The sequence below is a fragment of the Poeciliopsis prolifica genome, unplaced genomic scaffold (assembly GCF_027474105.1).
Source record: "Poeciliopsis prolifica strain line A6 unplaced genomic scaffold, Auburn_PproV2 SCAFFOLD078, whole genome shotgun sequence".
Lineage (NCBI taxonomy): Eukaryota > Metazoa > Chordata > Actinopteri > Cyprinodontiformes > Poeciliidae > Poeciliopsis > Poeciliopsis prolifica.
This window is the reverse complement of record NW_026562453.1, coordinates 1119827-1137375: the sequence shown is the minus strand read 5'-3', so window position 1 is coordinate 1137375 and position 17549 is coordinate 1119827. Positions and strand designations below refer to the sequence as shown.

Sequence of the window (17549 nt, the reverse complement as noted above, 5' to 3'; positions counted from 1 at the left end):
GAGGCCACAAAGTTGGTTAAATTAAAACTGTAAGATATAGTTTGTGATATTTCTTGATTAACCTGCTCAAAAATAAACACTTTTATTAAATCTGTATATCTTTAAATATCAGAAACATAAAAAGGGCTTCAGACTGTTGCCTTATTAAAAGAAAAACAGACCTTTTCCAAAATTTTTGTCTTCAATCATTTTAACCATTCTTGACATGTCATAAGGGGTCGAACAAATTCATTTCAAGGACCACAAATGGCCCCCCGCCCACACTTTGGACTCAAATCTTTACACAGGTGCGTCCTTATTTGAGTATTTTGTAATTTTGAAATTTTATTTGAACTACATGTAAACCCATACTACTAAATACAATCATTTAATGAGAATTAAGGGCAGATTGTTTATTTTCTGTGAAGAAAATACATTATTAGAGTAAAAGTTACAGCAAAAAGTCTTTATGGAGTCGTCGTTGGTCAGTCTTTATGTTGGTTATTCACTGAGCCTTTGACGGGACTCAGATTATCAGGTTTAACAGGCAGATATGTTGTAAATGTTACACATCAGGCACTGAATAAAACATGGAGGAAAAAACAAACAAAACCAAGTACATTCATGTGTAATCTGAGCAAAAATGCTACCCATGAAAACAAATGCTCACAAAAAAGGCTTGAATGTCTATTAGAAAGTGGTTAAAAGTTTTTACGATGGTGCATTACACTGTAGAAAAAAAGGGAGACAATTCTGCCATAAAACTATAAAAAATTTAGGTTAACTTCAAATTTTCCAGAAAAAAGATTGGAAATTTCTGAGGTCCAAACGTCAAAACTTTATGAAAAATAAAATTAGCAAAATTATTTATTTTTGGGGGAAAAATACATTTAAACTGGAACATTTTCTACTTTTGAAACTCAAAAATATAACAAAGTGGTGAATTTTTAACTTTTAAAATTCAGAAAGTTTTCAAGTTTATCCTAGAATATCACTGAGATTAATCTCATTGTTTATTTTTTTCTTGCAAGTGTTGGACTTTTCAAACTAAAATTGTTTTAGTTTTTTTCTAAAACTTTCTGAGAATGTTCTCCAAAAACATTTTTTCTCGAGCAATTTTTCCACTTTTGAAACTCAGAAATTTCCTTTTTTTTTCTAAAACATTTCTGTGAATAAGCTCAAAATCTGAGTTTGTTACTCATTTTTTTCTCTCATTAATGGTCCTAATATTGCGCCATATATGTTAAATTATCATCATTGTTATGTGGCTGATTTAAACGCCAACAGCGGAGATTCTCCCCTTTTCCCCACCACTTTGCACAAGAAAAATGTATATTGCACAAAACTACTTTAACCGCATTAGGAGAACAGATAAATCAGAGACAAAGTGATTTACAGTTTGCTTCGTTAACCTTTAAGGAACCGTCTACATTTCCAGAAACTTCCTCCCAACCGGCCGGATCTGCGGCTTTGAATCCGCGTTATTGAGGCGGCCTGATAAACTCACAGTGTTGTGTGGAAATCCGTCACCCTGCTGGATGAGGCCAGTACAAACTGAGGTAGATTCAATAAGGACACAAATTAGCACAAGACGCTAAACACAGAGTAGAAACCACTGAGAATAGACCAAGAGTTGAAACTTCAGTCTGTTAGGAAGAAACCTGAAATCTGATTGAATCTGGATATTAATGCCTCTCATCTCCTTTACGGCCCAAACGTCAACAAACAGAAACTCTGGAAACAAAATAAACATTTCATGCAGGCAGAGCTTACTATAAATTATATATTTTCAAAGTTTCAAGAGTTGGAAATTTCCAACTTTTGGAAATTGTTTGAATTTGAAAAATGTAATAATTTCAAAACAAATTTTGAGACTGATCTGAAATAAAAAAATCTGAAATTTGTCAGTTTCAAAAATATTTCCAAACTTTTTCAAGAAATAAAATTGAAGATTAAACTAAGTTTTTGAGTTGTTTCTAGCAGATTCTAGACTTTTCAAAAGTTTTTTGTTGACAATTTCTGAGATAAATCTAAAGAAAGTGTTTTCAATCAAATACTCAAGTTTTGAAACAAGAAATTTTCTCATTTTCTTCTACAAAATTTTTGATTTGTGTCAAAATTAAAGCTAGCAAATCAGAAAATTTGTTAGCTTTTTCTTGCAAATTTTTGACGTTTGCAACTCAGAAATATTCGTAAGTCCAAAATGTTCAACTTTTGAAAATTTTCTAATCTTCAGAAGTTGAAAATTTTCAATTTTTGAAACTCAAAAATTTCAGAATCTTTAGCAAATTTTCGACTTTTAATCACTTAAAATTTCAAGTTTTTTCTAGGGAATTTCTTAGATTTTTTAGCAGAAATGTACTTTTTCCTTCTGTTTATGATGGATTTAAAAGGCCACTGTATTGCAGAGCTCTTTGTACCAACAAGACAGAATGAAATAAATGCTGCATGTTGAAGCGCTGACAGAAAATAGCTGCAGTCCTCACGTTTTCACGCTAGAGGGCAGCACAGCAACTCTATCAATGGTTTTGAGGTGTTGCTGAAAGAAGTTGAAATGTTCAGACAAAAATAAAAATGTCAACAGAAGAAAAAACTGAATTGTTTCGCTATGATTCAAACACAGGTGCATCTCAAAATATCAAAAACTTCTGAAATTTCCATCATTTCAACTGTTAATGTGTTTATTTTGATGATTATAGAAGAAATCTAATAAAAACCAAATATAAAAGTCTCTTAGAAATTATTATAATAATAAATTTGTGTATAATTTATGTTATAATAACAATAAGTTATTGTTATTACTATAACATAAAAATATCAGCCGGGCTGCATACAAGCAAAGTTAATGGAAAGTTAACTGGAAGGAAAAACAGTGGAAATCCTCAGGACTGCTACTTCCTGATCTCCTCCATACCATGCCGCATTGATCCAGTAGTTTCCTAGAATGTAATATTCTAATCTTGAGAGAAAAAAGCTTTTAGATTTTCATTAGTATGAATGAATAATCACAGAAATGATCAGAAATAAACACTGAAATCATCAACAAGTTAATTTTATGATAATTTTTGATTTCTTGAGATGCACCAATAGGAGAACGTGTCAAGATTAAGAAATGAAAACTGTCTAAAATGAATGAAAGATAAAATAACACACAGTCAGTCCCATGGCATTGTTAAAATCAAGTTAAAGGTTCTGGTGAACCCAGGAAAGTCCAGTTTCTCTCTGGGTTCAGTTAAGCGATGATGGCTTCTTCTTCTTCTTCTTCTTCTTCTTCTTCTTCTCCTAAACGCTCTGCAGACTTTCTCAGTGCAGTTTTAAATAATAAGGCAACCGTTGAGCGATTTAACAAGGAGCACATTGACCTTGAAATTGGGTTCAAGGACGTGGAGAGTTAAACTTTAGTGGGCTTTGCTATTGCCGTTCATGTGGCTGACGTTGGATTTTGGTACCTCGGTGCTGTAGAGACAGTCCAGGAACCCTCTGGAGATCTCAGTCACCAGGGACCGGTCTGGGATGGACTGGGCCATGCCATAGATCGCCCCCTGGAGGGGATACAGGAAGAGAGGGGTCAGATAAACCCAAACTCATCATTTGGTTCAGATGACAGACTAGATGGCTCCGCCCACACCAGGTTTCACTCAGGAAGAGCAAACCTCCAATAAACTACCGCTGGAAAAGGTTGTGATCCTCAGTGATACCAGAAAATTTTCTCAGAAATGTTGACTTTTTTCTCATAATTTTTCAGAATGAGATTTTTTAGGCATATATAGCGGTAAAACCAGCTTACCAAACATGCTGGAACTCACCTTGGGTTAACTTACTCCCAAAAACAATAGGGTGATTTTTTTAAAGGTGTTTGGGTTGTTTTCAGAAGCAGTAAAAATCCAAATGGATGTAGAAAAATGAGCAAAATGTGAATTTAGGTCCTCTAAAAATTCATCACCAACTCACCATTCCTGTGGTTTTCTCTCTGGGTTTCTTCATGATGATGGCGACCTGTTCTTTAACTTCCCGAATGAACCGATCAGCAACCCCAGGCTGGGTGTGGAGCACCGTGCAGCATAGGTGGATGCTGCAAAGGAAGACATGACGCTGTAAACACTGAAACTACCAGCATGTTTGGAACATACGGAAGCTCAGAAAGGACGAGAATTACACCTACTACGCTAATGTGAGGAACATCGGTTTAATGTTTGCAGAGTATCCCAAAGTTTTACTTAAATGAAAGTACCACTACTTCAACATATTTTTACTCAATTCAAGAAATTACTCAAAAAACTTTAAGAGTATTTGATAAAAAATCTTCTAATGTTTTATCATTACAGGAATCTTGTTTTTCTAGTTTTAGCTTGTTTACATTAGTTTCCTTTGTCTGAAAAGTGTTTTTCATAATTTTCTTGATTTTATGATTTAATCCTCCTGAGATTTGCAGTTGTTTTCTCTAAATTTTCCACTTCCCCCTCATCCAACCTGGATGGAAACTGCAGCGTGTTCAGGTTCCAGCCCTTTGACGTCAGCGCGTTCGACAGGCGGAAGATGTCAAAGTCCTCGGAGCCGATGGCCACCACAGACACTTCCGGGTTCCCGAACACAAACACTCCCTTTATTTTTCTCATCCTGTCCAAAACGAAAACAGATGTTAGCACGTTGGGCTGCTGCCTCACTGCAGCGCCGGCTGAATGTGGCCGTCTCACTCGTTTCTGATCTTGCGCGCCGTGCCGATGATCTTCTTGGTGGCGTCCACGTAGCCGCTCTCTCCCATGTACATCATGGTGGCCCAGCAGGCGGCGATGATTCCTCCGGGCCTGGAGCCCGCCACCGACGGCGAGGCGTAGATCCCCCCCTGCCAGTCTGGAGCCACAAAGTACTGGTACTGACGGTACTTTTTATCGCTATAGAGGATCACAGATGAGCCTTTGGGCGCATAGCCGTACTGGAGAGAAAAGGATTAAAAAGGTGGAAATAAAAACATAAAATGAGACTTTGTGACTTTATTTAAACCAGAGCTGCCACAGTTTGTGCCAAAATTAAATTGAGAACCACTTTTCTATTTTTACTAAAACTTGAAAGGTTTAACTTTTAATGTCTTGTTAATATATTAAATATGTTACATAGACAATATTTTACAAAAATAAGCTAAATAATTTTTTTTTCAAAAAGGAATTTGTAAATTATTCTTGATCCAAAAAAGTCTTTGCTTCTTTTTTCTTTTTACATAAAAAAAAAAAAGTTTAGGTAGAATTTGCTGGTTTTACCTAAATGTAATCAATGAAAACAGAAAAAGTTTAATAAAGTAAAAAACTTTGTCTTGTACATAAATATTTAAAAATATTTTATGTGTGTTGAAATCTCAAATTGATCACAAATGTGCTCCATTATTTAACTGTTGACTGAAACATGATAAAGAACACTGTAACTTTGTTTCATTTATAAACTGGGAAAATGACGTCACTGGAACTACAAGTCGGTTGCTAGGTAACGGGCTGGGCTTGGCTGGTGTTGCTAGGTAACGGGCTGGGCTTGGCTGGTGTTGCTAGGTAACGGGCTGGGCTTGGCTGGTGTTGCTAGGTGACGGCCTCGAGAGTGTTGACTGAAACAACCGAAATAATCTGCCAATAGAAATGGTACTTTTTCATCAATATTGAGGAATTATTTACTTAAAACAAGCTTCTATATCTTTCTGAAAAGTTATTTTTAAGTCTTATGTCAAATATTCTAAGATAATTATGTTAGAAAATAGACTAAAAATGCTGGGTGAGATTTAGTATTTCAGCAGTGCATGCTCCGCATGGGATCCAACTCTCTGGCTTATGGTCTCTTACCTTGTGGGTGTCTGCAGAGATGCTAGTAACTCCCTTCACTCTGAAGTCAAACGGGGCGAGGGAGTAACCAGCTTTTTCCATGAAAACAATGAGAAACCCGCCCAAACAGGCATCCACATGCAGAGGGATGTCGTAGCGCACCGCCAGCTGCAACACAGCGACTGAAAGTTTCAAAGAACGGACTTCCCCGTTTCTGTTTTTGGCCATATTGGGGTAGGAAATGTCTGGCCTCTGACCTTGGCGACTTCTTCAACCGGATCCATGATGCCATGGGGGAACTGGGGCGCAGAGCAGACAAGCATGGCTGTGTTTTTGCTGATGGCTCTCCTCATCGCCTTGGTGCAGAGCAAACAAAAGGAGAATAATGAATGTTTGAAAGCAGGAAACACTGAGAGGGAATAACACACGCGCACTCACCTTAACGTCGACCTTCATGGTCTTCTGGTCGAGAGGAATGTGGACGAGTTTCATCCCAAAGTAATGTGCGGCTTTGTCGAACGCCGCGTGGACGCTCACTGGAGCAAGACTGAAGATTAGGACAAAAAATACCTCAGCACTTTCACTGGAAAATAGGGCTGAAACAATTAATCAACTATTGAAATAATTGTTTACTAGAGACGATTTGCCCCCAGAAAATGGTACTTTACTAACAGACTAATATAATCAGAGCAGTAATTTGGCAAAAAAACTATTAAAACAATTCATACATTTTTCATTGAAGATAAAAAAAAACCTTTGTCTATAAATCTGTTTCATCAAAAACTACAGAAATGACATTTTAAAAAATCTAAAAATGATATAAAATTAATCAACTGATCAGCTTTACTGTATTGATGTCAAGTAAACTGAGCTTTTGCATGTTGAGGATTATTTTTAGCTGCAGATGCATCCTGTGCTACAAGTAATCAAATTTTCACTGAAGGAATGTTATGTTGTTGCAGTTTAGGGAGCAAAATGTTTATTTTCTCATTTTAAAAAGGAACTGATTTGTTTATTTTTATATTTGAATGTATTTCTAATATTGCATAAGAAAAGGTCACATGAAAAACCTGCAGAATGTGACAATTCTTCAACAGATTAATTGATTGATCGTTGCAATAATTGATTGTCTAATCGATAACAAAAGTAATTGATGGCTGCAGCCCTACTGGAAACAAAAAGCCAGGTCTTCTGAAGCTCATCTTACATTTCAGGGAACGTCACACCCCGCTCATAAGCCATGTCTCTGTATGCTTTGCAGGCCATCAGGATGCTCTCAGTTCCTCCAGAAGTGACCTGGGAAAAGCCAAGGTGAAGATCCATCAAATTGAGCAAATCTTTCCTCAACGGACTTGTGGATTTCCTGAGATTGTAACAATAAAACATAATATTTTATTTGGAGTATGAAGTCTGAGGTTTTACAGTTCCACAGGAGTTGGGTCCACCGTGGAACAGGGAGCAGGACATTCGGACAACCTCAGCTTCCATCTTCCTGACACCAGGAAAGATGTCCGGGTGGAGAGGGTTGCTCCACGCAAAATCTCCATAAACCTGCACAACAAAACATAACATCGGAAAAAAATTATTAGAACAAAGCTTTCAAGTGTTAACAGGGCCGAAACGATTAATCACAAAAAACGATTAATCGGTGACTGCAGTATCCAGACTAAAACAAGGCCATTTATCAAAAATTATTATTTTCTTAATGAAAAAAGGATCTTAATTATTTTGTTTATCTGTATCAAAATCTAATAACGCATTGGCCCATTTTGCAGATTTTTTTATTTAACCACTAGAGTCTTTATATATAATATTTGAACTACAAAAACAAATAACTAAATTTATTTTTTGAACAAGAACATTTTCTTGCCTCATACCTTCACCAGGAGTTTGGTCAGAGTTTCATCCCCCCAGTACACGGCACCGGAAACACACCCTTTGTCCCACTGTACTTCATCTGGAGAAGAAATATTTTAATTTAATTTTGTATCACAATCACTCAATAATATATATGAATACTAACAACTAAAAGAAATGAATGAAAAGGAGCAGAAGGAAGTAGAAACTTATATCTGCCCCCTACTGACGTGACTATTCATCTCCAAGGACTACAAACATATTTTAAATGCACAAAAAATAAACAAAACATCACCTTATTCAACACCATTTCATTTTATTATATTTTGTTGCTATTGCTATTTGTTCTCCTATGTATTTGGTTGTTATTTTGCAGATCAATTCATCTGTTTGTAAGTCAGTAATGTTTGTTTTATATGCACTAATTGGTGCTGCAGTAGAACAATCCCGTTGACAAAATGAAACCTGGAGATGGAGGTATTATTAATTTGGTGCACTAAAGGAAAAAATAATGCAGAAAAACCACTGAATAATAACTTCAAACCACTTTTTTCTCACGCTCTGTATCAGCTACATTACAAGCAGACTAGGTGTCATGGCAACTGACTGACAACAGCTCCGCTAATGTATCAGGATTCAACACTAAAAATTATTCAAACGTTACCACAAAAAGAACAGAGCATTCAGTCTGTTACAGTTCTATATGTTTAGGCTTGATGTTTATTTTGTTATTAATAACTAATAGCTGCGGTAGATTAAATGCCACTGCTATTAGCTACGCTAACTTAGAGGTGGTTGATTAGGTAATTTAAACAATTGCGCTACTGATGATCTGTCAGAGTTGTTGCGTGATTATTTTTTAACTGAACCAAAACAAACCAAATTCCACATCATGTTACGGTTGTCAAAATTAATATAGCATAGCTGACCTACGTCCCTCTCCCTTGCTATTTTTTTCCTAGTTAAAACTTTATCTAGTTGTCATCATGTTGACAATTGGTAGCAAAACACTGAGTCTCGTTTTCTTTATACATCACTTGTATATTTAAGATTTAGTGCACTGGGTTGACAACTTTATAGTTAAAATTATCGCCAGTCATCATCAGCAGGAAGGTGGGGACGGAATCTTGGTCTTTAAAGACTTAATAAAGGAAAACATGAGAAAAAATAATAAAATCCAGGCAGGTAAAGCCTGGTTGACCCTGATGGATACAACTCCACACTTCCTCACAATACGTCAGAAACCAGCAGCTTTCTTGGAAATATAAATGTCTCCCGATCCAAGCGGCTCATTGCTGGTGAATCACTTACTCAGCGTTTGATACTCTTTGATTTTTTCCATGACTTGGCTCTGAGTTAGCCCTTTAGTGGGCAGTTGCTGAGTGTAGCTCATCCCCTCCTTCAGCGTACACAGACTGTGGGACATGTCGTCCAGAGCCTTGTTCAGCTGCTTCTGAATCTGTTGCGTTAAAAAAAGAAAAACAAGCACTTGTTATTGAAATAAAGTTGCTAAAGTCAGCAGAAGTAAAAGTGTGACTAGTTGAACTGAAGTAATCAGCTTATCATGAGTGCATGATGCAAAGTGTGCCGAAGGTCCCATAGTGACAACAATCGGACCACAAAGGAGGAACAGATCTACCACAGAACTTACATTGTCACCAACGAAGGGTATTTTTCTGACGAGTCGAAAGACTTGATTCTTGATTCTGGAAGTGAGACCTGAAACGGAGACACAAAGCAGCAGCTGTGGGTGAAAGTGACAGGAAGCAAACCCAGCTGACTGTGACTAACAATGCATTCAGTTTGATGAAATCATCATTTTATTCTGCTAAAGTGGGAGAACGTTTTAGGGGTATTTTACCTCTACAAGCCTGAACAACAGAAATGCCATTCAGGCTTGTTTCTGCGTTCAGAAACAAGCCTGTTTCTGAACAAGATAAAAAAAGACCTGAAGTAAAATACCTAAACATTTTCATTTTCAGGAATGGAAATATCTTAAAACTAAAAGCTTTCACTAATAGACAATAAACCAATTAATTGCATGTTTAAAACAAGCTCTATAATTTCCATGATTTATTGTCGTTTTCTTTCTACTAAAAATTGGATGATTTAGTTATTTTTTTAATGAAAATTTTAAACTTGTATCTGATTAATTGATTAATCGCCAGAATAATCTATAGAATGATGAATCAATAACCAGAATAATACAAAGGACAATCAGCAACTAGAACATCCTTCACAGCTGGATTTAAATTCAGATTAAATGACTCTCAGGTGGTCTGTGTTCATTAATTAAGTGACTTCTGTAGCCCTGTTGCAATACTTGATGTTGAAAAAACAGTTATTCTAAATAAATCAATTAATCACATGATTAAAACAAGCTCTATAATTTTCTTTTGCAAGATTTATTGTTCTTTCTTTCTTTCCTACAGGTGCTTTCGTCCTTATGTGAAAGCACCTGTCACTAATTGTTTATTTCCAGGTGTGAAATATTACTTTCTCGCTGGAAGAGAAGTCCTTTGAGCCAGAGAACTGCCAGCATGGTGAGGACAGATGCTCCCATGATTTGCCACGGCTCCAGGTGGGAGCAGCGAGAGTTGATCTGCCGCCGGCCTTCCTCTAGGTACAGCAGCAGCATCTCCTTATATACCTCCAAGGCACTCTGAAAGGACAACACACGATTTTGATTCATGGTTAATTAAACTCGGCTCCATTCATTTAACTATTAATGTCAGCTTCGTCCTTCTTTTAGTATTGTAGTTTGGGTGTCATCCAGGAGGGGGCGCAGCTGGTGAGGGGAGCCAGCAGTCGGTAAAAACGAAGATGTCGGTGGCGCCGTAGAGAGTAACGGTCCAGAGTCCGATGTGGGATGAAACCTGAACATTATGTGGTTTTGAAATATAACACTCGACAAGCTCTTTTAGTTTAACATTTATAGCGCTGATTCAGCCGCCAACTTATCAACCAAATATTACTTATGTGCTACAAAGGCCAGAATGATGACAGAAAACGCATTAGAATTATATACACAGGGACGGCTGGTGTAAGTGGGCTAACAGGGCTAAGCCCTCCCTTACATTTACAATAAAGTTGTTAAAATAAACAACTTCAAATTAAATACCTACAAATAAATACATTTTAGATATAATGTATCACATTTGGTTAGATTTTCAACAAACCTGGTCTTTAACCGCCAGGGGAAAATCCCGGGGTGTTTCCGGAAGGCTAACTTCTGATAGCTCCATTCAACGTTACTGTCTGTCAGGCTCAGAATGATTGACAGGCGTCTAGCCACAACCTCTCGGTTTGCGGCTCATTGAGGCTAATTTTGGTTGGTCCAGAGCTAGCGCGCGGCCACAGGATTCATCCAATCAGGATGGACCTGCCTCTAGCTCGAGTGTGTGGGCGTGGCTTGTCGTAGACCAAGTAGGTGCCATGGTGAGCAATATTATAAATAAGGTGGATTTATATATAAACATGACTGAATAAGCACTGTTGATTTTGAGCATTTTATGGAGCAAGCAAAAAATGATTTTTAAATTCAGCATATTAAAAAAAGATTTTGTACCCCATCCTACATCTGTACGAGTGAAGCTGCAATGTCCAAACATAAAACAGTTTAAAACATAATTTAAAAATATGATCATCACTGCATCAAAATTAGAACTAATTACTGCTATTATCAATGCTGCCGTCATTCTTTAATTAAGCTGTCAATGTGGCATATTGAAAAAATTTTAACACATTAGAAATTATTGATGCTTGCCAATAACATGAATCCATTTACCAGTTATTCTAATTAAGAATATGCCATAACCCAGTTCATGTTAATATGCCATAACCCAGTTCATGTTAAAAAATAAGTTCATAGTTCCACCCACTGTTTGGAACATGTAAATATACTTCACAACTGCTCTTCTTTTGCTTCTTTAAATTTATCTTTGTTTATTCTTAGTTTTGTTTACATTCAATTAAATCAAACTAAAAAATTTAACCCTTTATCTTATGGAGAGATCCTCAGCAAGAGAAAACTTTTTAATAAAATGGCCGCTTATTAATTAATCGTTAGCCAGTAAATTAACTTGCATTACAGAAAAGCGGTAAAAGTTTCAGGACTTACTTTTGAAGACATTGTTGGATCTACAGAGAACCTGGGGAGGAAATAACAGATTCTTCCCTCTGCAGGTGAATGTGTTGGGAAAACGCTGAGCTTACTGAGTGACTTCACCCACTCCTCGTTAGGCAACTGGTTGGGAGGAAGTTCACCCAGCTATAAACAGTCTTGCATTTCCTCTGATAAATATAAAGAGCTTTGCTCCATTCAGGTGTGAATTCAGCAGTGAGAGACCATTGAATCAAATTGCACAAGCGGGGTAACATTATCTCCATTATCTCTCAGCAGAGGTGTGTTTACAACCCTGCAGCGGACATTTTGATAGGACAGACTCTCCACATCAGCTGCAATCAGATGGAGAAAGCTTAAGGTTCACAACATGGTATCTTAAGAACTCACTATCTGTGTGACCGCCAATGTTCATCACCTTTTAGTTTTTGTCACCTTGCAATAACAAACTTTATAATATCTCACTGGAGTTTACAAAAGAATGACAATCTGACCATTTTTGTTGGTTTGATGCCATTTTCTGATCTTTCATGTTTTCAGTCACTCTAAGCAGGGAAATTTCCGTAATTAACAGAAATAGAGGCTTGAAAACATCTATAAAAGTCTACAAAATGTGTCTCGCTTAGTGACTAGAGTTACTGAAATAAAGTCAGTTTATTTCAGTAAAGGTTTAAAAAGATAAGTGTATAAAAGAGACACTTTGACAAATTGTTATTTATTTGTTGTAATTTTTTCAACACAACAAATTGAAAACGAGGAAGCCATTGTACAAGTTTTACAGTGAATTAAATGCTTCATCTTTTAACACATCAGCATTAACTCATTATCAGTAGCAGGAGTTTCAACGGGTCCATTTTGAGGAAAGAACCACACAAACTCCATCAAAACGTTTTTTCTCATTAAAATAACTTTTTTCTTGTAATTTTAAGATGTTTTACTGGTAAATTTGCGTCTTTATTCTGCCATTATTGTAACTTTATAATTGTAATTCAGCAAAACATTCTTGAAACAGAAAAAAAAATAATTAAAATGTTATGTTTTATTTTTAAGCCAAATTGCCCAGCCCCCAAATTACAGCAAAATCAATCAATAGATTTATTGACTCGATTTAATGCACTTTATAATCAATATTCAAACACATTCTCTTATAACATTTATACGAGTGAAAAGTTATTTGTTTATTTTATTTTTGTTTACTTGTAGATTAATACCTTTGTTAGTTTTATATTCAATATTTGAATTCAAATTTTAAAATAAAAAACATTTATTAAAATGAAAAGAAAAGAAATCTTGTAAAAAATTTCTCAAAAATTACAAAATAATGAATAAATTAATAAAAGTTGCAAACAATATATCTATAACTCAAACGACTTAATCTGTTTTTCTGATGAAGTATTTTGAAACGCTCTTTCAAATATTTCATAATTTTACTCCACCCATCGAAACGCACATTTGCTTTATAATAGTCTGCACACTTTTACTTTTAAAATCATATTTCCTTCGCTTATTTCTGTCACTTGTTGTTTAGACAAAAAAATCGTTTGTAAATTCATTTCTAGCTTAAAAAAATAACAAAAACTTTTAAAATTAGCCGAGTCCTTTAGTTTCTATTGGATATTCGGTTGATTAAACAGTTTATTTGTGAAGTGAAGTGACAACAACCTGGCTGTAAATCCTGCCTGTTTAGACAGCATCTCCTCTTTCAGGTTTGGCAGGATCCAGTCTAACAGCAGCAAAGAACAGAACAGAACAAACCCAGTTGGGTTTTCAGAACCGACCTCTGGTCTGTTATCGCCACCATCACTAATTATTGACATTTACACGCCAATGACCCTCCAAACCCACTCTGCTGTCTTTGCCTGAGGAAAACTTAAACCCAGTTCACACAAAGGATGTTGGTTTGTATTGTTTCCCTCATTGTTGAGCCGTAAACGCCCATTTCTCTCGGTCCCCCCGTCCCGACAACATCTGACTGATCTGAAATCAGATCTTTTGTTTCCCAGGAGGCTTTGCTCTCATGCAAAAGCGGTTGCTGCTGACAACAAACAAGTCCTCGAACTTTTAGCAAAACATCTGTAAACTTCTACTTATTAACAGAGCTGGGGAGCAACTAGTTACATTTGCTTGACTAAGTTTTTTTTTATTACTTACTTTAATTAGTATTTATATTACACTGTACATTCTACTTGAGTAATTTTATTCTGAAGTACCTCTACTCTTTCCTGAGTACAATTTTTTTTATTTCCTTCCCATTGAATGAAAAACAAATGAGACAGACACAAACCTGCAGTTTTTGTTAAAGTTTCATCAGTTTTGAATTGAAAGAAACTGATTTCAAAACACTGTCTTTTGCCTGATTTTGTTATTTTTTGTTACTTATATAAATTATTGACATTTTTATCCTTAAAATACCAAAATTCCCACTTACCTTTATATTTTGTTCTGACTGATTTTGTATCTTTTAAATATTAAGTGATTGTTAGTTCGATCAGTATATCAGTACAGGAGAAGACTTTTTACCAGCACTTGTTTTACTCTCAAGTAATTTCTAGCTACTTTTAATTGGGTACAATTTTTGGCTTCTCAGCCCTCCTCTACTTACTAAAAGTAACAATAATAAAGTTTTATTTAGGAGAAAAGTGATTAAATCTTTAAAGTGCATCTGGTGTTTGGATTGATGCAGGCTGTAAAATTTGCCCTAACATTGTTATGTTTTTAAAGAAAATCACAGTTCAATATGAACAGCTAACAACAATAACACATTGTTGCAGCTTCCGGCAGGTTCATGCTGGACAGGATCTCCAGTTTTACCCTACAATAAACAACAGCATTGCTCTTTAACCCCTCTTACAGCAGGTTGGTGACTCAAACAGAGGCTACATTTTAAGTTTTATTTAAATTATAGTGAGGACTTACATCATATATGTTAATTTTTATCAACAGCAAAACAATAACGGTGCTAAAATTGTTGTTTAACTCTTGTTCTTCTGGTAAATCGCCCTATTTCTGTTCTTTGTAAGTCCTTAAGGAAAACAGTTAGCTAACTTCTCCACTTAAACAAGTCAGTCCTAAATAAAACGGAGACAAAAGTCAAGAGAAACATACCCAGTAATCCATGTTTCCGAGTTAAGCTGTCGTTTAAATTCTTCCTCTTTGTTCACTTCTCATGTAAAGCCTGACTTTCTGCCCCTCAGCTCACATCTAAATGCTACCGGGAGCCGCAGCGAGCAGAAGCTAACCCTGATTCAGGAAGCAGCTTCTGCGCCGTCTGCGCATGTGTAGATCTGACAATGATGCTGATCGGCCCGATTACATGCAATCCGGGTGTGAGAGTGTTTGTTCCGCATGAGATGCAGATCTGAGTTGTAAACAACGGGAATATTGAATTACACAAAATGTTACGAAAGAGGAAAATAAGAAAAACAGTAAAAGTATTTTAACTGTGATCTGAAAATAAGTTTCATATTTTTTTCTCAAAGTTCAAATAAAATTAATTGCATTTTCTACTAATCCCAAAGGGAAATCAAACGTTGTTACACATAATTTTCATGCTTCTATTTATTTATTTGTTGAATATATTTTATTTTTTTTATTTATATTATGAAACACTTTTGTAATTCTATTATTTTCCTCAAATTAAGCAGTATTAACGCTGATGACAGTGGACAGGAAGGGTTTCCTGTAGAGGTCTGTATTACAGCAGTGCAGGAGAAGCCTCTGACTGAAGACAATCTGTTTTTCTAAGACAGTCTCATAAAGAAGATTCTCAATATTACCCGTAATGTTCTTTATTTTATGAAGAGTAAATTCATAATGTTTCCACCGTATTCCAAAATGGATTTAATTCACTTTTGATGTAAAATTATAAATAAGACAGAATGACATATTGAAAAAAAGTGAGTTGTACATTTTCCTAATTCAAAGAAAATTGCAAAATTTGCCATTATGGAGTATATTATGTATAATTTTATGCCAAAAAATTATTAAATCCATATATAAGTAGCTAAGTATTTTTGCACTCATAACTGAAAAACCTTCAGGATTTCTTCTGAGTCCATCTGCTGTAAATTCCATCGATAAAACGTAATTTTTATGGGATCACATCTCCACTCAACAAGCAATGTGAGATTATTGGATTTCACATTTAGTGTACAAGAGCAGAAATCAAGTAATCAATATCAAAGGAGCTTTGTGTTTTTAATTCCATGGGAAATTTTAAAATATATCTATATTTTAAATCAATGGCTCTATATCGATCCAGAAGGTCAGGTATTGCTATGGACTCCAATATTTAGGACATATCTTTTGACTTCTGCTTAATGGCTAACTTTGCATTTTACACAGAATCCTAAGAAAATATTATGAAGCTAAATTTGCACTATATAACTTAAATAGATATTTCTTTTTTATTTACTATCCATCTTTAACTTGGACAGTTTCTGGCCTATGTACAACAAAAATATCTAAAAGGATATTGCATCTTTAAACGAAGCGCTAGCTAGCTGGCATTGGGGTATTAGCAGCTAGTTAGCGTTAGCCTCAACAGCCTTGACCTACAGAGGAAAATTTAGATGTTTAGATAGAAAAAAGCTTCAAAGACGACATTGAAACTGCAATATGTAACTTTTATAAGAAGTATCTTTTTTCCATATTTGTTGAAATTGTCAACATGTTACAATTTAACACGAGAAAGATAATCTGTGAAAGGATCGATCTCCCCCAGCTCCCCCTGAGCTTTTATTACTAATCTGAACAAAGGCAATCAGAGCTGGAAGGCGGGTCTTAACGCTGCCAATCAAGCTCATGTTCTTTCTGTTAAATGTGCGAATTGCAGAGAAACAACTTACCATTACAGAAAAAACATTTATTCACCCACCACGCTAACTAGCTTTAGCATTCATAACAGGCTATGCTAGCTGCAGCGTTGCAGAGAGCAAGAGTACCACTATTTTTTTAAAAAGGTACATTATACAGTTTTAGTGTTGGCAATGAGTCAAAATATAGAAATATGTTCAAGTGATATTTTTGAATCAGAGCCAAAAATATATTTGAAATTATTATTTAAATAATAATTTCAGAAATATCAAATATTTAAACCCTTTTGTCTGTTTATTTAGCATAAAATTCACTTTTTTCTACCTATTTAACTGGACGCACTAATGAAGGTATGAACTGGCAATCAAAAGCAAATAAAAAGAGATATTCTTCAGCTGTTTGGGGGTGAAAAGAAGCGACTTGCCCCCATTTTGTTTCTTAAATGTCCAAACGGTCCAACAAAAAGACGAACCGTCTCCGAGGAGCAGCGATTCCACTGTAATTGGTGTACACTGCCTTCAAAAGCCGCGGTTAGACGTACAATGCGTCGCCTGTGAAAGGAAACTCCAAAGCACATTAAAAGTGAATTAGTTCTTGTGTAAAGTGCGTTGGGGTCACGCTGGTCACGACGCGCGCACCTCTCCAAAGACGCACATGTCTCCAAAGGCGCACTCTATGGTTTCTAAAAGCCAGTCACATTGTTGGGGGTCTCACAAGAGGTGTACATATGGCATCCGGGTTGCAATTAAATGTTTTTAAGATGTTTTTCCTCACTTGAAGAAGTTTCCTTTTTCTTCCTCCCAGCAGCTCTTTGGCAGACAGAAGAAGAGGGAGGGGGCCGCATTGAAAGGCTCCGCTGCTGGTTTGGGATCGACAACAATCTGGTCAGCGAGTTGTTGGACTTTGATTGTCCCCCTCAAAACGTCCTTCAAACAAAAAGCTCAAGACGAAAATAAAGCCCCACCTGGTTCCTC

General features: G+C 36.0%; 1 protein-coding gene across 3 annotated transcripts; it reads right to left on the bottom strand.

Moving 5' to 3' along the window:
- Positions 1-304: 304 nt before the first annotated feature.
- On the bottom strand, positions 305-14999 carry sgpl1 (sphingosine-1-phosphate lyase 1). Of its 3 annotated transcripts, none has more exons than XM_055021694.1 (14): positions 14866-14999; positions 10134-10299; positions 9289-9356; positions 8949-9096; positions 7658-7737; positions 7203-7331; positions 6988-7076; positions 6219-6327; positions 6038-6136; positions 5802-5948; positions 4674-4912; positions 4450-4596; positions 3931-4051; positions 305-3521 (listed from the first exon to the last, which is right to left on the bottom strand). In XM_055021694.1, the coding sequence occupies exons 1-14, from the start codon at positions 14875-14877 to the stop codon at positions 3378-3380; spliced, it is 1698 nt and encodes a 565-aa protein (XP_054877669.1). In that variant the 5' UTR covers positions 14878-14999; the 3' UTR covers positions 305-3377. The 3 variants fall into 3 exon arrangements, with proteins under 3 accessions (XP_054877669.1, XP_054877670.1, XP_054877668.1); XM_055021695.1 differs by lacking the exon at positions 14866-14999 and adding an exon at positions 11758-12053; XM_055021693.1 differs by lacking the exon at positions 14866-14999 and adding an exon at positions 10817-10998.
- Positions 15000-17549: the final 2550 nt, after the last annotated feature.